Raw genomic sequence first — 24179 nt, 5'->3', positions numbered from 1 at the left:
CATTAACTATTATCAATGTACAGCCAATGGCATACAATTTAGTTCTAATTCTGTCTGAGCAGTGATAGAAACCCATACATGGATTAGTCAATTTGTTACAGTATTTTAATTAATTGTATTGAAATTGTCAGTGTATGAATGTGCTGCATTACTTTGGGGATAAATTCTTCCTTGGTTTCTTGTTTCAGGTGAGACCATCAATTTTAACAGCTGCTTCCCCAACCCTTTTCTTGTCTTCTTTTCTACCCCCATAAGCCAGGAACTTCAATCTCTGCTTGGTAGCTACCAGCTTGAATGCACAAACATTGTGGAAATCATTTAATAGTATATACATGTAATAAATAAATAAATAAAGCATGTAAGAGTAAGACAAACCTATTCAGGATGCAGCCCTTTTCTGCTTTTGTTGACTTTTTAGGAGCTTAAAAGAAAAGTCTGCATGCACATTTTTTTGCAACAGCTGCAAGAAAAAGGAGTTTTTTTTGAGAGATCCATCCAGAAACTCGGGGTAGTCTTTGCATTTATGCTGGGATTATTTTCAACGTTACCAGCATTTTGTGGGTCAACAAGGGGCAATTAGGTTGTATGGCAGGAGAGCAAAGTAAAAGGAGTAGAGGAGTAAGAATCCACAGAGTTGTCACGAATGGGGCATGGATTCCTTAACTTAGGACTAGTTTTTAAGCATTTTCCTTCTTTTGATGAAAGATTTTTTTTTTTTAAATCTACTTGCTTCAGTGAGACATTTGACATTTCATTTTAACATATTTTTACAAATCTCCCTCATTCAAACTGATCTCCGGAGACAATCTTGCACGTATGCATGTTGCGTGCGAGGGCCAGGTATTGCTTTGGAATGCAGGAGCGAGCCTGCAGGGCTGCTGGAAGGCCTGCCAGACACAAAGACATCAATGCCTTGGTTTACACTCTGTTCACGTTTTGAAGGTTTTCTTTGCAACCACGAGGACTTCCCTCCAACCTCGCCTCCGCCCCGACAAAATCAGATTCCAGCGCACAAGCTGGCAGCCTCTGAAAAACAAAAACACCGGACCACTGAGCTTAGCGCAAGTCAGGCCCAGTGATATTCCTCCCAGCATGACATCGGGATGCACGAGCCCAAGGCACGGGGGAGTTGCTGCCTTACGTGCATTTCGCACGGGGCAGACCTAGAGGGGCCGGAGAGGTAGCGCGCAGCAGACCCGCGCACTGGGGCAAGGCTGCAGCAGCAGCAGCAGCAGCGCGCGGACAGCACGGGCTGCAGGGGCCGCGCGCCGCTGCTCTGCCTCCGCCGCCTGGGCTCCCTTCCGGACGGCGCCCGCGATCCCGCTCTCCTCTTTTTGCCTCGCGCCTGAGCGCGAGGAGCCCGGGAGCGCGTGCGCGCGCGCGAGCCCCCCCAGTGCCAGTGCAGCAACGGCGGCGGCGGCGGCCGCCTCTTGTTTACCAGCATTAACTCTGCACCGTGCGAGCGAGGAGGAGCGGCGAGAGGGGGAGACCTAGCAGCAGCAGCAGCGCGGTGCAAGCCCTCCCGCAAAGGACAGCGACATACTTCAATACAGAGCAGCAGGGCCTCCCCTTCCAGCCTCCCCCCTTGGAGGAATTACGGACCCCTTTGCAACAAGCTCCTGGGCTTTGACCTTCAGCAAACCGGACCCCCCCCCCCCGCCTTCCCACTACGACCCTCCCCCTCCACCCCCGCACACTCCCCCTGGCTTGGGTTGGACAAGGAGCGGGGAAGGGTTGCAGCGCGCACGCACGCACAAGATTCAGTTGTGTTTGGATTTTTTGTGGCATGGGAAAGCAGCAGCGAGCAGGGATGCGAGGAGGCGAGCAGCGGCAAGAGGAGGCGGAGAAGTGCTGAGCTGCTCAGCTCTGCCTGCTGCCGCTTTGTGTGTGTCCTGGATTTTTTTTTTTTGTTTGGAAGGAGCCGGTGGCAGCGGCGCTGAGACGAGGAAGAGGGGGAAGCCTTTTCATTCATTTTTATTCCGCATTTGTAGGGTCTTCAGCCACCCGGACTTACTGTTTGTTTTTGTGTTTTACTGTGGCGGAAGCTTGAAGGGGGGAATCCCTTTGGAGCAGCCTCAGGTCTCTGCTTGGGGGAATAATCTCCAGTCTCGGGAAGCTGTATTTCCTCCTCCCTCATAAGCTTGTTTTGGATTCCCCCCCTGCCCCCTTTCCCATCCAGAATTTTTTTTTTTTTGCGTGTGTTTGCTGCGCCTGTGTGGTGTTTGAAAATGGAGGCTGAAGATACAGACTGCCAGCCCCAATGTGCTTCATGTTTGCGACTTCTGTGCACATTGTATCACTGCAGGCAGCGCTGAGGGGGAGTGTTGCTTCGCCCTTTCTGGGGGAGCCCCAGCCCAGCATTTTCATTGTTGTCTGTGGGTGGCTTCTCCGGAAGAACAGCAGCGAGGGAAATAGAAACCTTTTGATTTTCAAACCCAAAGGGGTGGTTTTTGTGTGTGCGTGTAGGAGGAGGAGGTTATTTCCCCCTCTCCCAAGGTCTCCCCTCACTCTCCCAATTTATAGCTCTTTGTGAGTGGAGAGGGGAGAAATTTGGACTTTTATTTTTTTTTTTTGGAAAAGGGGATTTTGTCCGTAATTAAAAATAAAAAGGAATGAAGTCTGGCGCTGGAGGAGGGTCCCTGACCTTATTCTGGGGGTTTCTGCTCTTCTTTGCCACACTTTGTCTGTGGCCAACAAATGGAGAAAGTGAGTATTTTGCGTTTCATTTAACATGGTGGAGGGGGTGCGCTTGTTTTGCACTGCGGTGGCTTTTGAGTTTCAGGGGCTGCTTGTGTTTTCTTGTTCTTGAATCTGCTCCTTAAGCACATTTAATACCCTGAGTTCAGGCTGCTCTTTTCTCTCTCCTCGCTTGGAGTGGATGGCTTTGATATTCCTTAATTTAACCAGAGTTTAGACACTTTCCCGTGCCTGAAGAGTTAATAGTGCTCATTACTTCTCTCCAACCCCCTAATCTGTGCACCCACTGTGTTCATTTCTTAAAGCTTCTCCAGATTTTCCCCTAATATTCAGATTTTTAAACTCCCAAGCCTGGAAAGTGCCCAATAAACATCGAAAGGCCCAGGGATACTTGTTTCCAGTGTTTGGAAGGGAACACTGGATGCCTTTTTTTTAAAATCAGAGTTTAATACCTCTAATTGAAAGGATTGCTGTGAATGAGCAGGCTGTGTTTTTGTGTTTGTTTTTGCAAAGTGTAGCATTCCCTTCTTGGGATGCACAGATGTAAAAGGACCATATGTCAGCCTACAGAGACCACTGAGCTAATATTTTGTATGGATCTGTGCAACGTGGGGGGACGGGGACGGACAAATGTATTGACGATTGGAAGGATTAGAGACTTAGAGATGAAGAAATCAATACATAAGCTGTTTTTATATCTAGAACTGAAGTTCTGCGGTTGATGCTTTTAAAAGAGCACGAGTTGTTTTCGTCTCTGTGGGTGTTTAAATTCTGCGTTGTGGAAAACGTGGTTCCTTGTGTGTGTGTGTGTGTGTGTGTGTGTGTACGCTCTGAAAATGGTTGTGTCTCCAGTGCACAACGATGTCTGGCGTGGATTCTTGCGGCTGTTGATCTTTTCGGAATCGCACTGTCTGGCCATGTTGTTTGGGAGTTGCAAAAGCCCCGACTTTGTTTTTGTACATTTCAAACCTGTGATTATTTTCTTTGCCCGCCCCCTTTGGTTGTAGGGGAAAATAGAAAGGGGGGCGATGGTGGGAGCTGACATGGACTAGATTGCAATGATCAGCATATTAATCGGTGCGGATGATCAATTTTCTTCTGTTTTGTTAGTTTGGATTGCTGGCCTCTAGCATTACGGTTACTTTGGCCCTCGTTTTTGGGGGAGATAGGGGGTGTTGTTAAATGGGCCTTTTTATTTCAACCATTTTAACATTGTGCTCGATCTCCCTCTGTTTGTCTCTCAGTGTTTGTGCAGACAGGAGGTTTCCTTAATGCTCGATCCATTCCCACTAGCCGAATGGTTTAACTTTTTAAAAACTCCCTAACCATTAATTAACGTCACTCATTTTTACTTGTGAAAAGGTGTGCGGAGAAGAAAGTGCATTTCATCCATTCAAATATGAGGAAAGAATTCCTGACACTTAAAAACATAAAACCACCCAGGCGCTTCTTTAAGTAGTCAGTTTAAGTTGGAAAATAAGTTCTTGGATGTACCAGCAATTAAACCAGTTGTAGAAACGTTTCGGGCAAAGCTAGGGTAGATGGAATCTGCAAGACATGTCGAGTAATATTGTATTTCGTTAGACAGTGAATGCCAATTAACTCTTTGAAAGTCAGGGCACAACTTGGTTTTTAAGATTGTAATGCTTGGGCCAGCAAGGGCTGGGAGAGTTTTCTTTTTTGGATAAGTCGAATCTTTTAGCTGGAATTGCTTTCCAGAGAGGGAGATTAATCCTTAGGGTTGGAAACTAAAACCCCAGAGCTTGCTGGTTTTGGTTGGTGGTGGTGTGTACTGGTGGCTAGAAGAATCAAGGTAAACGGATGATTAATAAGTGTAAAAAAATTAAACGTTTATTCTATCAGTTTAAGAATACACTGGCCCAGTGTTCTTGAATTATTTTTACTAAGCCCAGAACATCTGCAAGTAAGAATGTTTCTCCTCTCAACCATTCTCTTAACAGAGGCAACAGCAATACATCAGATTTTATATTTCAGTCCTTTGAAATGTTTGTGTTTGGGCCATCTAGCTAAAATGACTCCGTTAATAAATCTCACATGAAATACTTTTATTTTGAGGACGATCCAGGCATTTCAGTGTGACAAAATAACATGAGAAGTTTGTCTTAGCTGAATACTGCCTCTAATTACGTTGACTTTGTAGTTTGCAGTTTAATAGCCTTTGTTTTCACAAGTTATTATTGAAAGAACTTCACTGCTAGGGGAAAAAGTGACCCCTAGACAGATGTTTTGCATCACTTTGTATTCTTTCCTCTCCCCACAATAGAGGAAGGAGGGTTGATCTTATTTTTATTTGTTTTTAATATATAATGTTGTAGCTAAAAGGCACTTCCATTTCTGGTCAAACAAGCAAGGCAGTCCTAAATAGGAGTACACTGGAGATACAACAGAGAGGAAAAAAAAATTGTTTAAATCTCATATCTTACGATGTATTGTGACCAAAAAAATCTTTAAAATGCAAGTACTTTAAAAGGAAAAATTCCAATTAGCAATGTGCAGAGAAAAAAATATTCACAATATAGCAGCATTTTGTCAAAAGAGCAAAGAAACTCATTCCTGAGATAAGCTTCAAATGCATGTGGTATGTAAGATGGCTAGGTGTTCCGGGAGACCCTTTAAACCTTGAGGCAGGTTTAAGATGCACCTTAAACTCAGAATGTCTTTTTTTTCCCTGTGTAAGATGACCAGTATTGAGCATATTGAAATTTGGCTTAAGTTTCCTTACCTTAAGTGTTTAGGGAAGGAAAAAGCTGAAAGGGATACCTTAAAAAATTAGACACTCAGAATAAAAATACCATTAGTATGGTACCTGGTGTAATGCTACTTTGGACCCATAGCTATGTCAATGAATCTGTTTATCTTGGCTTTGAGCATTAGCCCATAGGTACAGCCTACACTTGGTTTCAAATGTTTATTAACAGTCGTACATGCTGGCATCTTTAGATCCATATTTCAAGATGCATAGTAAAAAATCCTTATGAATGTAGTCAGTGTAGGTGTGTAGCATGAACATCAATATCTCCTAATATGGTTGGTGATGAGAATTGAATGAGTTACATAATTCTTTGGGCAATTTAGATACTGAATAGGAAATGTTTCAGTATTAAAGGAATTAATGTTAATCAGGTACACTGGAAAACCTCTAAATATCCCTTCTCTCATCAATAAATTATGATTAGAGTCCATCGGAAGAAACAGTGAGGTAATCGATGCTAACACAACAAGAAGTGTAAAGGCACATGTTAAATCATTTTAATATCAGAATCAGGACAAAGGGTTGTATGAATTACTGGCTAAAAGGGTTAGGAAATGGTGGTCATTGTGTTAATATGAAGCAGAATGTGTTAGAAGGACAGAACATAGGATCTGTTATGGAATGAGGATGCATAGTAGCCAGTTTAATTGTAGAATCTGTATTTTGGGGGAGAAAAATGTTTTTCTTCCTGTAAAGTAAAGAAAGTCTAACTAAAGAGTTTGACTAAATAACTAATGACAAAAATATTGTTAGAAGTGGAGTAGTACAACTGGTTTTAGCTTCAGTGAAACCGAAAAAATTAGTTTTTTGTTAGTAGAGGAACTAGTGTGGATTCTATAAACAAGCGAAAGTCGAACACGGAATTCTAATAACCTTCAATCATCCTTGTTAAAATTAATGTTAGAATAACTCTAAATGTGAGTTCAATAATTTTCTTTTTGCCTTTAATTGTCTGCACTCTAGATTTCTTTCCTTAAAGCCTATACGTTTAAAGTTTTCATGAGAAGAAAAACCTGCTAGTTTTAAGTCTCTTTACACTGTTAAATGGCTAGTTTAGATCAATGTTCTTTACTTGGGGTGTAGTTAAATGGTTTCAAATGTGTTTTTTTTTTTCATGCTCTGCTAAATTTACGTTTAAGAATATACTCATTTCTCTTCTGCTTAATAGAATCTTTGATGACTTAATGATTAAAATACAATACAATATTTTGAGGGATATAAATTATTGGACTGAAGTTGTAATAGTGCTTTTAAAACTACATTAGCATTAATTAAGAACCTTTTTTTGATCTGTTCATGCTTCTTCAGTAGACTTCAATTTTACTGGTGGTCATTGAAAGTTTTCATTTGGTGAGTTGAGAGAAGATAGTTAGTGGATTAAAATGATGAGTTAGTTTATATAATTTTGTGAACAGAAAAAACTGCATGTTAACATCCCTCCTGGTCTTAAATTTTAGGAGGCACAAATACTGTGTAAAAACAAACTATTTTTTACACTTTTTTTTGATCACTTCATGATCTTTCATGAAACCCAACTTTCTTTTAACCTGTTTAGATGGTCATGTGTGATATATGCATCAAGGTAGCTTACAGACTCAATTGAGTAACATGATTTAAAGCAATAAAAATATATTCCCCCAAAAGCCTGTAATAAATTTACTGAGCAAAAAATAGAAATTAGTTTGTACCTATTCCCTCTGTACCTTGTCACACAATGTTGAATTCATCAATAAGATGTTAAAGATATTAATTTATCTCTTCCTCCTGTAATATTAAGATGTCACTTAAACTGAGGAAGCACTGCAGACCTTTGAAACCATACCTTAAACGTTGGTTTATGACCTTGACAAATAATTTCCTACTTTAATTTTAGTATATATGTCTCATATTTGGAAACACTTTATGGTCTTACTTAATAGCAGCTGGCTTAATGTAAACTTCAGTAGTGGCAAATGCAATTCTGTATTGGAAAAATGTGATGACTCTGTATCCCTAAATTTAAAAAATGACTTATGCTGTATTGTAGTAAGTTGTATCTCAAGTGTTTTGAGCAATGGTTAAAGTTGTTTGCAATTATGTGTGACTTCAGTTTATTGCAGCAGTCTTTCTAACAAAGATTGGATTTACTCTAAGGTTTCATAGATAAAAAGACTGTTAAAAATCCTGTTTCAAAGAACACTTTGAATGCAATGATGATTTTGAAGGGAAGAAATGTTTTTGCTGTTTTGATGTGTTTGACATGTATAATTTTGCTTATTACTCTAAGGTATTTAGACAGCCTTTTTTTTTTTTTTCCCTCCCATGTAGTAGGTTAGCTGGATTGGTTTTTATGAACTATGAACCATTTTAAAAAAGGAAGTTTCCAAAACCTTTTATTGCACAAAAGCAGAAATCAACAAATGATAGTTGATAAGAAGGCAGATGTGGTGTTTTAGCTAACTTGCTTTGATACTGTTTTCTTAGCCAAGTTGCAGCGGGTGCTATCTGAGTTCAAGATCGGAACAGATTTCATGATACTATGTATTCTGTATATCCAGAACTAGCTGGGGCAGACTTTGAAGACAGGCAAATGAATGACAACATAGGTTTATAATATGAATGAACATTTTATACACTCTGCAAATGGACTATAAATTTATCAACTCATCAAAAGTCATAAACAGGTTAAAAAGTTGTTTAAGGCAGGGCTGCTAATTTTTTGTAAAGGTTTAGAAAGGAGAGTTTGGTAACTTATTGATTTATTAGGTAGATAATCTCTTACCAAAAGCTGGTGCTGGTGGTGTGTGTGTTAGATTTTGTTCAGTTTTTTACAGATGGTTTAATTAACCTTCACAAATACTAAATCTAAGTGATCCCTCTAGATCTTTTAGTTAAATCAATGATTAATTTCTTAAACTGCAAGGTACAAGCAACTTTTAGAATACAAATACACGGCTATCTAAAATTTGTTAGTATGCTGAAAGCAAAAATGGACATAATATATATATTATCTGTATTTTATAGGTATGTTTACAAAAGAGAACATATCAGTTTGCTTTTGGCAAAACTGTTAAGAAACCCTGATATTAAAGCCTTGATTTTAATCTAATCTAAATAATAACTTTAGATTTTTCTAAAAGCTCAAACTACCCTCTTAACTGATAGTGCCGTTCTTGTTGTTTTGACAGTAAGTACATCAGCATGCATCATTGCCTCTCAGACTAGTTTTGTTGATGACTTCCAGCATGTTTAATATCAATGAATTTTTCACACATCCGCCCAGTATGCCCCTTAATCCTGATTGATGCGGTATGATCATATTTGAACAGGAATGCAGGGATAAATAAGCCCTGAAAGTGCTACAAGAACACTCTTGCAGGAACATGGTATAATTTTACTACACATTTTAATATAACTTATTTCTTTAATTAGAGGAATAAACTGGTTAACATTTTTCTTTGCTGACAAGTTTGTGTTTTAAGTACCACATTTATATAGACACTGTATTGTTCAGACTTCTTTGAGTTAAGGTGCGTGTCTTCTACAGAATAAGGAAAAGCTCTTTTCCATCAGATAATTAACATAAGTTGTTAGTATATTTCTGTACTATAACTGCAGATGAAATAAGTACTATTAAAAATGTTGTTGTCTTTATGTCTTGTCTGTTTTTTGCTACTGCAGGAATTAATGTTGGTAATAATAGTTTAGTTTGTAAAAACACTTGTTTTTGGATGAGTTCATCTCCCACATGATGCTGGCAAAATGAAATTTTTTAAATTGAAATAGCTCTGTGACCGGTCAGGGAGAGTGTTATCTGCAAACCTGTTATTGGTGCCATTACATGCTATAAAGATAGCTCTGTTTACTTAGAAGTGTGAATATCCGCTCTGATCAGAGCGCTCTTTTAGTTAGGGTTTAAAAAAAAATTGTGATACTTTACTACTTTATTTTAGAAAGAAGGAAAAAATGTGTGTCAAAATGTGGGAGTGTATAGATCACATAAGAGCTCTTCTAATTCTGGAGATAATTTGTGACTGAGGTATGTTTTTCCTTTAATTGGTGTTGTGGTGACCTTTCTGATTTTTCCCCAACCACACCTTCTATTATTTGAATAATTTAGTTATTAAATGGAGGTTTGTGTAACTTCTGTTCTCATCATGCTTGAAGAAAATACTCCAGTTTTTTTCAGAAATAAGGGAGCATTTTTGAAGATCAGGTGCTGGAAGTGTTCGGAGCATGATCTCAAATAGTCCAAGTATCCCTTTGTCCCTTGGAATTTAAACTTTGTCAGAGCACAGTCTGTTTAAATCTGATGTATTATACCTGCTGTTAACTTTATAAGCTAGGTTTATACAAATTTCTTTTTAAATTTTTCATGATACTGCATTACAAAAATATGACCATTTAAAAACAAATGGCTTCATAGTAAGAGAGAACATCCATAAATTAGAGCACAAATGATGCATTTTTCTAAGTATTGTTTGTTTCAGATGCTATTGTTATATACCAGATATAACTGGTGAGCGTGCAAGTTTAAATTAGCAGAGAGTACAAAGTACGTTTTCATTGTTGTATTCAAGATATGTTCTGTTTCGAAACTTTACTTGTAAAGGGCAAACTGCACAAAGTGTCAGACAGGGTAATGGGCTCAGGCTCACCCCATGATTAAAATTAGTCATACAAAAATCATATTGGAAAATGGTGTGTGTGTGTGTGTGTGTGTGTGTGTGTGCTGGGGGGGAGGCGTGCTGGACATAAAAAATGTTCAGGAGCAGCAGGATATCTCAGAAGCTCTGTGTTGTGCTAAGATATTGTAGAGAGAATTTTGTTACTTTAATTCTGTGTGTTTCTTGTTAGTTTGTGTTGCTGTGTTTTGTGATGTGATATCTTGTTGGTAAAACATCTGTTTCCTATATGTATAGTGTAGACCAAGGGTACGCAACCTATGGCATGGGTACCAAAGGCAGCACGCACGCGAGCTGGCCTTCAGTGGCACTCACGCTGCCTGGGTCCTGGCCACCAGGCCGGAGGACTCTGCATTTTAATTTAATTTTAAATGAAGCTTTTTAAACATTTTAAAAGCCTTATTTACTTTACGTACAACAATCGTTTAGTTATATATTATAGACATATAGAAAGAGACTTTCTAAAAACTTTAAAATATATTACTGGCACACAAAACATTAAATTAGTGTGAATAAATTTAGACTCAGCACACCGCTTCTAAAAGGTTGCCGACCCCTGGGGTAGACCATTACACCCAGTTAACTACTAGATTCTGCTGAAACAAAATGGACCCTGATATAAGGCTTAAGAATTCTCCTTGTTAGTGATAGTAGGAACAGGTGATGTGTGTCTACAGAATTTAAACTTTTGATTAAAAATAAATAGGGCTGAGGGCTTGTTTCTGGCACTTATGGTTACAAAAACAACTTTACCAAACATGGTCTGATTCAGTGCTGTTTTTGTGGCGTGTAGGGACAGGCGCCTCATTATTTCTTTATCAGGGATATGTTGAAATTTAACACCGTTCCAATCTGTTTTACTTTAGCTATTCAGAAACCAATGGGCAGTGATCAACAGGCAAGAATCAAATCTGTTTCACTTTGGGAAAGCTATTCATAGAGAGGAAGAGATCGAAGTGGTGTGGCAAACCACAAAATAGCCAGGAGATGTTATGGAAATGAGAGGGCCTTCTAGATGCCAGAAGGACATGGTGCTGGGGTCAGGTGGTTCCAGTTGGGAATCCCTACTCATGGAAGAAACTTGGCATCCCCAAAGAGGGTCTGGGGACATGAGCCTGGTAGGAATCCCAGTATCACCTCTATTACACTGTTGAAAGAGAGATGGTTTGTGATCAGAGAGCAGTGGTGGGCCACAGTGAAACACTCAGCTGAGTGAAATCAGATTGGAAATACCTTGTTTGAAATCAGTGGAATATTCTATTTTCTCTCTTGATCACTGAATGCTTTCCCCAAACGTTTACCCATAGTTAAATACACATCATTGCCTAATGTACCTAAATTTCATAAATTGGGATTAGATCCATTCCCAGAATGCCACTGCAGTTAAGAGGATGCAGAGAGAGACTTTTGATTTCTAGATTTTTAGCAGAAGACTCCTGTTGGCTTTATTACCAGAAACCCAGTTTAGGAGCAGAACATTTCTCAGTGGATGCCTATCCAGTCAGGTACATGAGTGTCATTCTTCTTTTCAGCTGATGAGAGTCTTCGAGAATTTTGGTGAGATCCCTCCTCCTGACCAGGAGAATTTTTGGCTCTTGTCCAGTTGTTTCCAGTTTTTAGCAGGTGGAAGCAGCTTGTGGTTCTGTATTAGTTTGCTGTTAAAGTTCCCCCCCTAAGTTTCTGGTGGCTAAGAATTTTTTGACATAGTTCTGTTTTTTATTGCTTTCCTGTAATATCCACTCTCCCAGGAGAAACTGCGGGAAGGGGCCTCCCAGCAGTGTCAGAGGCAGATGTCATTTGTTGTTAGAAAAGGTGTTTGTACACTTTTTCTTCTTTCTCCCCCTTTTGTGAGGTACTGAGGTTGGACAGAGGGAAGCTCTGTAAGCCAGCACAGAGGAAAATGCCAAAGACCAGGAGGACTGCCAGTCCTATCACAGGTAACTGGAGTTTAAAGCCTAACTTTTGGTATTCCCTGGAGAACCCAGCAGAGGGGAATTTTCTGTTAACGGGTTGATCATCTTTTCTTGTAGTCCTGCCATGTGCTAGACCCCAGATGGAGGTTATTGATGCATGAACTTATCTAGTGAAAGGCCAAAATTGGGAGAAATTTTTCTGTTTTTGTAGTGTTACAAAACTGAGACTTGGCCTAGGTTTGTTTGAGGACAAGGGCAGGGTTTTGAGCCAGCTTGGGTTGTGAATCTGGGAGTGACCTAAGGTTTTGGACAGAAACTGGCTGAAAAAACTCATTTGGTTCTGTCCAGTTTCATTGTCTGTCTTTCATGTGCTAGCAAAATGCTGTTTGAATTTCACCGCAGCAAGGAAAATTTAATAAATGCATAAATCTCCTTATTCATACCGATTCTTATAAGGGAGGCTTATAAAACACCCCACCCTGCCCCTGTGTTTTAGGCCTAAACTTAATCGCTGGAATCACAGTTAAAAACCTGAAGTTGTGTCCACCTTAACAGTTTAAGTCCAAGTGTTCTGTAGAAGTGTACAAATATTCTCTTAAAGGTGGCTCATTAGTGAGCTATCATGCAGCTGTAACAGAAGTGGGAGAATTGCAGTGTTTCTATTGAAGATGAGCTGTGAAAGTGTCTGATGTAGAGCTATGCAGGAGAGTTCTAGTTTTATATGCTTTTATTTTGTGTGCATCAAGAAATCAGATTTTTGTTTCCTGGTGGCTCATTGTTTAAATAAACATGTTGCATTCTCAGTAGAAGAGCTTTAGTGCCAACTGCCCACTAATCAGATGTATTAACATTTTATTGTTCCCAAGCCATACTAAGAGAACAATAGCTTTACAATTCAACACATTTGAGGAAGATTATAAAGGAATTTGGGGTGGATCACAATCAGCACTTCAAAAGCAACAATGTCAGACTTGCTCTGCAACACAGCAGAGCTCCTATGGAAAAATACTGTCATCTTAACAGATGCAGTGTTATTTTGGAGGTTCCGCTGTATAAATACATAGACTGTGGTTAAATTGTGATGGCAACAGATGCAATCTCTGTTCTCAATTCTTTCATCTCTTAACAATATGTGAAAAAATCACAAACCAGAAAGCATCAAGACTGAAAATGTACCTTCGCTACATTGTTGGGCAGTAATTTTTGGATGACTTCCTCTGTTACAGATGCACTTCCATTTCAGACAGTCCGTTTTGCAGTTAGACAGAGTAAATGCTTACCTCTAAGGAGGAGTCTGGTAAGATCATGTGTAACCGTCTGTAGCTATTAACAGTTTTTGTAGTGGTCTGAATGCAGCTATATATTATTGGCAATGCTTTAGAAATGCCAAGTAGACTAAAGTCAGGATTGGTTAACCTGGCAAAAAGGTTTCCAGTGTTTTAACAAAAAAAGCTCAAACCCAACAACACATATAACTAATTTCAGTGGGTAAGCCAACATTGTGTGAAGTGTTATTGGTGTTCGTGTATTTAACATCGGTGACAGTATTTTGAAATTGTCCACAGCACATTGCAGTGTGCGTGAGAGAGAGAGACAGACACTTGGAATGTTTGAATCTGATGTTATGTTGCAATGCTGCACAGTTGCGTTCACACTTGTTTTCTCTCTGCAGATTTGGTCCTGTTTTAATTCTACTTTGACAGTTACAAATTGTGGGCTTTTTTTGTTGTTGTTGTTTGAACAGCAAATAAAAAAACATACGAAGATGTTGTCTTCATCAGTGTATTAGCCTCTATCTGTCCACTAGTGGGATAGAAAAGTCTCAAATTAAATATTATAGCTGAATTTTTAAAAAATGGGGACTGGACCATTTTATGAGCAACAATATTTTTGGTCATGCATGATAAAACAGGGTGGTCAAATATTATGTTCCTAGCCTCTGTTTGCCAGAAGCTGGGAATGAGCAACAGGGGATGAATCACTTGATGATTACGCTTTCTGTTCATTCCCTCTGGGCCACCTGGCACTGGCCGCTGTTGGAAGACAGGATACCTGGCTAGAGGACCTTTGGGCTGACCCAGTAAGGCCATTCTGATGTTCATGCTTCAGAAGCTGACAGCATGCAGAGGTTCTGAAGAAATGTATTTTCTTGCATGTATTTGCATTGTAACTCCCAATTTGTAGGAATAATCCCTGATCTTATAGAGGTGTTAAGTGACTTAATTTCATGAATGTTTTTAACATGTATTGAAATCGCTGGATGACTTTTTCCTCCAGATTGGAGAAAAAAAAATATTTTTTTTTCACTGTGAAGCAAGGTATTACCAGGCATTCCAAGATGTGTGCAGCTATTTGTTCTTAGCAAACCTGAGACTTGGTGTCGGGGAGTCTTGGTTGTTAACTGAGTGACTAAGGAGGCAGTCTAATTCTTAAAAAAACAAAACAAAACACCAGAAAACAAAATCCCACCCAACCCTACACTAAAAGAATGTTAAGGTTGCCAAGTTAAGCACACAAGTTAGGAAATGCTAGAATTAAGGTCACTCATGCAACCTTAATGCGGTCTCGTTGTGCTTACGTATTATGATAGTCTTTAATTACATCACCACATGTTATGTTTTTTTCCCAATAGGATCCCTGTCTTATTCATTGTGCAGGAATGATGGCTCTCGCAGAATGTGTACCCATTAAATATTTTTTTTATGCTCATTCATTGGGTGGCCTGAGGCCTGCACAACATCTAAATCTTGAATACAGAATTAATGTCCTTATAGGCTTCTGTGACACTCATCATTGTAATATCCAAGTCAACAGTTCCCAAATTGTGGGTCGTGACCCCAAGTGGGGTCGCATTGCAGCAGTCCTGAGTGTGCAGAGGATGTCATTTTACAAAATGGCATTCTCCGCACAGCGTGACCTTGCATGCATCTTATATGCAAGGTCATGCTGTGAGGAGGATGCCATTTTGTAAAGCAAAATGGTGTCCTCAGTGCTTCCTGGGGTCGCTGGAAGCAATATATCCAAAAACAGGGTCACGCAGGAAAAATGTTTTTGAACCACTTAGATCTGTGGTTCCCAAACATTTGAGTTTCTTTATAACACCCCATTTTGCAGAAGGGGAACTGACCAACAGATTAACACTAAAATTATCAGGTGTCAGCTGATTTGGGTGCCTGATTTGCGACACTTAGGGCCTGACTTTTTCAGAGTACTTATAATTTTTATAGCATTTTAGGGTGACCCATATTTTCCCAAAGGGAAAATGGAACACTTTTTCCCTGCCTGAGGATCACCCCCTCACCTGCTTGGAACTGACCCGAGACCCCCCTGCCCATGCAGGGCTGTGCCAAGCCCTCTTCCGCCAGCCCGGCCTGAACCACTCTCTTGAGCTCTCCTTCCTGTGCAAGGCTGGTGTTACTTCTCGCTCTTCCCCTTGCATGTTCCTCTGCAGCCTGCTAGGGGTTGCAACCCACTTTTTTTTGACAAAACTAGGCATTAATCCAGTTTGCTCTGGCTCTTGCCAGCTGAAGATCAGTTGGCAACAGCAAATGAGGCAAACGCTCAATTTTGCCAAAATAGTCGGGATGAATGAGATGGCTTAAAAAAGGGACTGTCCTGGCCAAAATGGGACGTATGGTCACCCAAAGCATTTTATATTTTCAGAGCACAGTTCCCCTTAATGAAAGTTGCAGCTGAGGCTGCTCAGAACTTCTGCAAATAAGACCGTGCATGTCTCAATTTGGGAACCCAGAAAATGAGTAACATGCAATTAGTGACCACTTGTGAAAAGTTTGGTGCAAGTGACTTGCCCAGCAACACACAGGAACCTGGTGGCAGAGGCAGGGATAGGATTGAGTTCTGTGTGGCATTCAGGTAGCTCTGAGTGACTTTTTTGGACAAATAGTTTATTCACCCAAAAATTCAATTTTGCTTGGCCCAAAACTGTTTGCAGTTTTGACAAGAATTTGCTGAGTGGTTTTGGCCAAAAGTTGTGTGTGTTTTTTTGGGATGTAGGCATCATTCACAGAACAGCTGGAAGAGAAGTTGATGATGGTGCCATTCTTGTAATCTTTAGTCCGTCAGTTAGGGCACTCAGCTGGGATGTGGGAGACTTGGATTCAGTTTCCCCCCTCTTCCTGATGTGGAGAAGGGATTTGAATTTGTCTTCCAAATGACAGGTGAGTGCCCTAGCTGATGGTCTTATCGATGCATTCTCCTTGTAGCCCAATGAGTATTTGGGTACTGTATACATAGAGCAGTGTTTCCCAAACTTGGGATGCCGCTTATGTAGGGAAAGCCCCCGGTAGACTGAGCCGGTTTATTTATCTGCCCCATCCGCAGGTCCAGCCGATCGTGTCTCCCATTGGCTGCGGTTCGCTGCTCCAGGCCAATGGGAGCTGCTGGAAGCGGTGGCCGGGCCATCTCTCAGCCTGTGCTGCTTCCAGCAGCTCCCATTGGCCTGGAGCAGCGAACCACGGCCAGTGGGAGCCGCTATTGACTGGACCTGCGGATGCAGCAGGTAAACGGACCGGCCTGGTCGGCCAAGGGCTTTCCCTACAGAAGCGGTGTCCCAAGTTTGGGAAACACTGACATAGAGGAACAGATTCAACAGGAGAGAATGAGGGACTTGCCTCAGATTGTCCTGACCACCAGGCAATGGGTGATACCACTGCCATGTGGGAGACCCAAGTTCAGATTCCTTCTCCATATCAGATGGCGGAGGGGAGAATTGAACCTGGGGTGTGCCCTAACCACTGTAAGGGTGTCAACACCACTTCGTGGTCATCATCCAGAAATTTTGTGTTTCTAGCACCTCCTTTCCTTTTCTTTTCTTTCATTTTTATAAACACAGTTGTTTTATTTGACCAAGAATAATTTTTTTGTCAACTTCACTGGAATTTCTAGGTTTGGTTTGAACCAAATTTTTTATTCAATTTTTGAAACTGCCAGCAAACGAAATAATCAGCTAATCACCTGGCTCTGCGTTCAAGTCAGTCAGCTTCTTTCTTCTTCTCCGCACAGCCTGGGTGCTTCAGGACTGGAGCAGCTATGGGGAAAAATGGTGGATGTTGAGCACCACCCTCCCCCACCGTAGTGCCTACCAGTGGGCCCAGCAAATCAATGCCTCTCCCTCCCTCCGTCTTGTCCGCCACAAACAGCTGTTTTGTGGTGTGCAGGAGGCTGGGGGGGAGGAGCAAGGATGTGGGGTGCTCGGGGGAGGGAGCGGAACTGGGTGGGAAGAGATGGGGACGGGAAGAGGGGTGGAGCCTTGGAGGGGAAAAGGTGGAGTTCGGGCAAGGCCTGGGTCAGCCAGGGGGTCGAGCACTCTCCTGGTGCTTTGGAAAGTTGGTGCCTGTGTGCCAGCATGGGGGGTAGAGTCTCTGTTGCCATGGCATGGAAAACTTCAGCCTGGATAGTTAAAATTTGGCAAAGTTAAAAGCAACTGAAAGCATGGTTAACAATGGAAAGTGTTAGGCACCCTTAACTGTAGGTGGGAATACCAGTTCCATGTATAATTCTTAGAAAGGGTAGTGCTCATATCTGTTTTACGTAATAGCCTTTTCTTCTGCGTGCACCACTGATATTATAGAAGAAAGAATGCCTACTAATTTGAACAGAGTGGCACGTGGCACAAGCTGGGGGTTGTTGCATGAAGCAGTGGTTCTCAACCAGGGGTTCATGGCCCCCTTGGTGGCTGCAAGCTGGTTTCAGGGGCTGTGGGGCCTTGTGGCTGAAGCAGGGCCGCCTGAGCCCCAGTGCCCCCATGAGGCTGAAAGTGGGAACAGAACTGCAGAGAGCCCCAAGACCCAGCACTGCCCGGAGCTAAAGCCGAGAGCCTGGGTGCCCCTCCGTGGGGCTGAAGCCTGGTGCCATGAGCTCTGGCGGAGCTGAAGCTTGGTGTCCCAAGCCCCGGTTCTCCCACAGGGCTGAAACTGGGAATGGAGCTGCAGGGCTGAAGCCCTGGCACTGCGACCCCTGACGGGGTCTCAAACCCTGAGTCTTGGTGCTCCTGCTGGGCAGAAACCCTGAGCCCCCCACTCAGAGCACTGGCACCCCACAGGGCAAAAGCCCTGAGGGGCCCCCCCCACCTGGTGGTTGAAGCCAGGAGTTCTGAGGTGCCTGCCATCCCCTGCTGGGCCTTGGAGTTTTTATAGTACGTTGGGAGTGGGGCTCAGAAAGAGAGAGGTTGAGAACCCCTGGCATAAGTGAGAAGACGGATATCCCGGCAGTTTTGTGAGGCAGGAATGCAATCAGCCAGGCAGAGTGGAATCTGCATTCAGTCTTGTAACTGCCCAGTTCTGACCACAAAAAGTGCACCTTTGTGCCATCAGATAATTTGAAGACCGCAGTCTGCTGTTTCAGAGTAGAGAGCCAAGTAGCTATAAGAGGAAAATGTATGCATTCCCTTCCGTCCCCGTCATTTTTAGGACTACAGAAAGTGAGAGGCGGGGAAGGAGATGGTTGATCTCACTGCCTGAGGAGAGCTTGGCTTTCAGAACTTGTAGATATGACAGGAAAAAAACTCCCAGGTTTCTTAAGTACCAGATGTCCAGCTTCCTGTCCAGAAAAGCTCCTTTGCTCATGAAAAAAATTGAACAAACTGAACGTACTCAGTCGCATAGTTGAAATATGATGAAATTTCATGGAAAGGGCGCTAGTTCCTAGAGAGGCCTAAATACCCCAAACATGAGTTGCTTAGTGATGGTGAGAGTTTGGAATTTAGTTGCCATTCCTTGACCGTAAGGAGGAGCATCCGGCAGGCATCAAAGAGATTTACAGTCATTTGGCTATTGACATTCTCCAAGCTTCTTTGCAGAATCCACCACGGATATGTAGAGCTTCACGTTGGTATCTTGACACTTGTGAGACAGATATTGCTACATTGAAATGGAATGACACTCTGTTAAACCAATCAAATATGTAAATTTCTTTAAAAAAATCCTTTAAAAACTGCCGCGAAGCCAGTTATCCATTAGTAGGAGGGTCCCTTTATTGTCTCAGCGCAGAATGTATGTGAGTTAGTACATACAGAATGTCTGTGACAGGCACTGTCACAAATTCTAGAGTAATGAGTGTTTTTCATAACCAGCAGGATGCTCTTTGATGAGGCACAGTATCTTAGCTATGTTGTGCTGTTCGGTGTTGGTGGAGGAAAAAACAATGTTAGAGGAATGGAATATTTTAAAATGTTTTTATATAACCATGGAAAATCTGCAGCCCCATGTTTCTGCCACTCAAAAATAATTCCAATGGCTTATCATTGGCCATGGACACTATCAGTATGTAAAAGAATGAAAAGCTGTCTTGCATGTTTAGAAAGGAATACAGTGTATATCCTCCTGAAAATACCCTGGAGCATAAAGGTTAATTACAGCCTTCCCCCTTGTATCCCCCACCCCCTTGGTAAAGTTTCAGAAAATAATGCAAAATACCTAGCATTTCTGAAATTCCTGACCCTTTCAGTTCACTGAAAAAGAGGCAGGGTTTTCAAGCTGACCATCTGAGGATCAAACTCTTCCCCAACCCCCACTTCCTGGATCTGCAGCTTTTTCAGGATTTGTTATGGGTCTAATGCTGATTGACTTTTTTCTCCCCTTATTTAAAAGCATCCATTGAAGAGAAAAAAGCTGTATTTCCTGTTGCTCTAGCTTGAGGCTTTGTGGAATACGTTTTGGAAGTTTAGATATTTAAGGGCTTTCAGGGGAATTCTTAAGAAGATGTTTTGGATTATTGCGTGAACTAAACTTCTTTCCATGGTCTTGAATTGTTCTTTTTCAGCTTGTATGAGAATTACCAGGTGCCAGGAATTTGAGTTGCTGGGTTAGCATATAAATCCATTCTGAACTGTTTCTCTTACAACTCTTTGGATATTTTGAAGAGAAGGCTCTGTGAATTATACTCTATTTTTTTTCGATGTATTTCATGTGGCTGCTTGAAGAATGCTAATTAGTGTGAGAGAGTGTCCCTTTTTACCCTTGCTTGTATCAAATAGAGCAGTGTTTCCCAAACTTGGGATGCCGCTTGTGTAGGGAAAGCCCCTGGCGAGCCGGGCCGGTGTGTTTACTTGCCCCGTCCGCAGGTCCGGCCGATCGCGGCTCCCACTGGCCACAGTTTGCTGCTCCAGGCCAATGGGAGCTGCTGGATACGGCGGCCAGTAAGTCCCTCGGCCCGCACCGCTTCCAGCAGCTCCCATTGGTGCGAGCCGAGGGACTTACTGGCCGCCGTATCCAGCAGCTCCCATTGGCCTGGAGCAGCAAACTGTGGCCAGTGGGAGCCGCGATCGGCCGGACCTGCGGACGGGGCAAGTAAACACATCGGCCCGGCTCGCCAGGGGCTTTCCATAAACAAGCGGCATCCCAAGTTTGGGAAACACTGAAATAGAGTATGCAATAAATATCAGATTATTGGTGGCCATCTGATAAACGAACTCCTTTTATATTTTGCATATCAAATTAGTGATTCTCATTTTCCCTTTCAAGATTCTGTACTGTTACATCCCTCTCTGCATTTTTGTTCACACCTCTCATAACCCTACCTTCATCCTAAAGGAAGCCTGCTCTGCCATTCCCATTACACCTGCCCCAGGGTCTTACAATCTTGTATGCTTGGGGTGTCCTTAATTTTCAAGTGCACCAGGTACCTCCCCCCTCCTTTTCTTTCAGATCCTTCATGGAAACTTATTATTTCCACAAGCTCCCAAATGACAAACCATGCTGCTCAAAATGCTGTTTTAAAAAACAACAACAACGAAACCCCCAGAAAAATCCTCCACCCCCACCACCACAACACATAAAATCCCGGAAGCAAAGCTCTTGAAGGTTCCCCATGTCTTCTCTATTGTAAGCTCTTGGGGGCAGAACCTGCCTTCAGTGTCTTGTATAAAGTCAAGCCTGTCATTGGTGCTTGTCAAAAACTGTACCCACAGCATTGTGTTAGGTGGGACTGTGGATTGTAGTTAATTTTAGGTTACCTGTTTTTCAAGAGAAACATATGCTCTTTTTTGAGCTTGCCTTCCCTGTTTAGTCTTTGACAACAGTATGATCTGCTTTGGGTATGTCTACATCTACAATTTTGCAGCGCTGGTTGTTACAGCTGTATTAGTACAGCTGTATAGGGCCAGCGCTGCAGAGTGGCCACACTTACAGCAACCAGCGCTGCAAGTGGTGTTAGATGTGGCCACACTGCAGCACTGTTGGGCGGCTTCAAGGGTGGTTCGGGGAACGCGAGAGCAAACCGCGGGGAAGCAGGTCTCCTTCCCCGGTTTGCTCTCGCGTTCCCCGAACGCCCCTGCAAGCAGATCTCCTTCCCCGCGGTTTGCTCTCGCGTTCCCCGAACCCCCGTGCAAGCAGGTCTCCTTGCCCGCGGTTTGCTCTCGCGTTCCCCGAACCCCCCTGCAAACCGCGGGGAAGGAGACCTGCTTGCATGGGGGTTCGGGGAACGCGAGAGCACACCGCTGGGAAGGAGACCTGCTTGCGGGGAAGGGGTTCGGGGAACGCGAGAGCAAACCGCGGGGAAGGAGATCTGCTTGCATGGGGGTTCAGGGAACGCGAGAGCAAACCGTGGGGAAGGAGACCTGCTTCCCCGCGGTTTGCTCTCGCGTTCCCCGAACCCCCGTGCAAACCGCGGGGAAGGAGACCCGCTTGGGGGGGGGGATTCGGAGAACACCGGAGCAAACCGCGGGGAAGGAGACCTGCTTAATTACCAGAGAGGTATCCTCAGGTATGCTGGGATACCTGCTTATTCCACGGAGGTCAAGAAAAGCGCTGGTAAGTGTCTACACTTGATTACCAGCGCTGGATCACCAGCGCTGGATCCTCTACACCCGAGACAAAACGGGAGTACGGCCAGCGCTGCAAACAGGGAGTTGCAGCGCTGGTGATGCCCTGCAGATGTGTACACCTCCTAAGTTGCAGCGCTGTAACCCCCTCACCAGCGCTGCAACTTTGTGATGTAGACAAGCCCTAAGATAATTCTGGTTCAATGTACAGAAGTTCAATTCAGTTCGTGTTAAGATGACTTTTTTTCCTAAATCAAATGCCTAAAATTAAAGCACAATTATCCAGTGATGCAAATGGAGTTTTTCCTCTCATCAGAACTGTTCGCAGTTATTTGTTTTTAAAAATGCTTCCCATACGTTTCTGTTGTTCTCAGCCTCCATTAATTGGAGCAGCTGGAACCGCAGTAGGCGAGGATAGATTCCTGATATGGTCTTTTCTTTGCTGCATTTCTCCATTACCCAAAACAGAGGCATGGCCTAGAATGACTCCCCTGCTCTCCTAGTGAAGGTGGGAGTCTCCCAGATGATCTGGGAAGCTTGACTGTGCTACTTGGGTGGTTGTAGCTTCCCCTTATGTTGGGGCTGAAGAAGGCGAGCAGGATGGATAGAATCTCTGCTGAGCTGACTGTCTCTCTCAGCCACCTTGCTCTGCAGGGCACTCTGAGTCATTGAGCCCAAAGTCTCCTCCTGCGCATCTGTTGGGCATGCACCTGTGACAGTGTTTTGTACCCTGTTCTCTTCAGAGACATCTGCTTAGGTTGCAGAGGGGACCGTATGCATTTCACTCTGACATTGCCCTTCCCACATTGAGTTAATAGTGTAGTAGATTGTTTCTTGACTAATAAAATATTCTGAGATGCTTTTAGTAGTGGCATTTGCAGCTGCCAAACAATATAGATCATACATGTTTTGTTGAATAATAAGCTAATAATTTAATTAATCAGAAATGCAAACATGCACCTATTCATTGAAGGTTCTGCTAGTGTCTAAAGGCTGCATCAGGGGTTGGAGGCTCCACTCTGTTAAGCAAGGTATAAACACAGTAGAAGACAGTCCCCAAGCTGAAGATCTTACAAGCTAAAATGTAGAAACCAAGTATACTTGGGCAATGGTTCTCAAACTGGGGCTGCCACTTGTGTAGGGAAAGCCCCTGGCGGGCCGGGCCGGTTTGTTTACCAGGCCTGTCAGCAGGTCCGCAGCTCCCACTGGCCATGGTTCACCGCTGCAGGCCAATGGGAGCTGCTGGAAGCAGTGGCCAGTGTGTCCTTCGGCCCACGCCGCTTCCTGCAGCTCCAATTGGCTTGGAGCGGCAAACTGCGGCTAGTGGGAGCCTCAATTGGCTGGGCCTGTGGATGGGGCAGGTAAACAAACCGGCCCGGCCCACCAGGGGCTTTCCCCACACAAGTGGCAGCCCCAGTTTGAGAACCACTGGACTTTGGGAAGATCATTTCACTGCTTCAGTGAGGTAGGTGTCCTGGTTTTCATACAAATGTTTTTTCCCCTACATATTCTAACTTAAGGTGGGAAAAAAAGCCACAGCGTAGAATTGATTGAAGATGATTTGTAGGGATGTACACTGAGAGTCCTAAGTTGATGATTGAAAGCTCTCTTGTGGATTGTAAAACTCAGTTTTTTTTATAGTTGATGAAACTCCAGGATGTTTGTGTTTGCCTTTCCTCTTTACCTCATGTTTGGAAAAATGAGTGCTCTGTGCAGAAGTACTTGCATCCTGTTGCTCTCTGCCTGCATAGGTTATGTCTTTGTAGCACAATTCATCTTAACTGGCGTAGGAGACAGTTAGGGCTTGTCTACACAGGAAGGTTTTACCAATTACACTGAAATAATTATGTAGGTATAATTCCCCATATGGTCTCTGAGTGTATTTTCTTGGCTTAGTTGAAACCCCTTCCAAAGTGACATAAGCTAAACCGAAAACGCATTTTTATACTGCAAAAAGAGTGATCCCATGGGTAGTTACATTAGTGTGACTTCATTGGTTTAAACTCACACCTTACCTTATTGCTTGATATAACTCTCCTGTGTGGACAAGGCCTAAATCAGGGTAGTTAGTTAATTTTTTGGCAAGGTCCAAATTTCTTGGTCAAGGTATAGTCAAGACTTGGTCAAGGTATAGTCAAGATCCAGATTTCGGAGAAATATTTTTCACACCACAATAACAATAAGTATATAAAAAGACTTTGCGGTTCATTGAAAGCAACTGGCAGTCCGGATTTGGCGTACAGTTCACCTGTTGTCTACCTGTGGCCTAAATGATCAGTCACATTGTCTCTCTTCTTGTACCCGTCCACATGTTTCACCCTGTCCACGAGAGAAAAAGGTACTTTGTTTTCAAT

At 42.8% G+C, this 24179-nt stretch overlaps 1 protein-coding gene across 1 annotated transcript in view; it reads left to right on the top strand.

Moving 5' to 3' along the window:
• Positions 1-1449: 1449 nt before the first annotated feature.
• IGF1R (insulin like growth factor 1 receptor) overlaps positions 1450-24179 on the top strand; it is a 272795-nt gene continuing 250065 nt past the window's right edge. Inside the window, exon 1 of the mRNA XM_050967131.1 lies at positions 1450-2706. Coding sequence (XP_050823088.1) covers positions 2613-2706 — 94 coding nt within the window. The 5' untranslated portion in view covers positions 1450-2612. The remainder of the gene's footprint in view (positions 2707-24179) is intronic.

The sequence above is a fragment of the Gopherus flavomarginatus genome, chromosome 9 (assembly GCF_025201925.1).
Source record: "Gopherus flavomarginatus isolate rGopFla2 chromosome 9, rGopFla2.mat.asm, whole genome shotgun sequence".
Classification (NCBI taxonomy): domain Eukaryota; kingdom Metazoa; phylum Chordata; order Testudines; family Testudinidae; genus Gopherus; species Gopherus flavomarginatus.
Note: the sequence above shows the minus strand (reverse complement) of the source record. Positions and strands in the feature narration are given on the sequence as shown.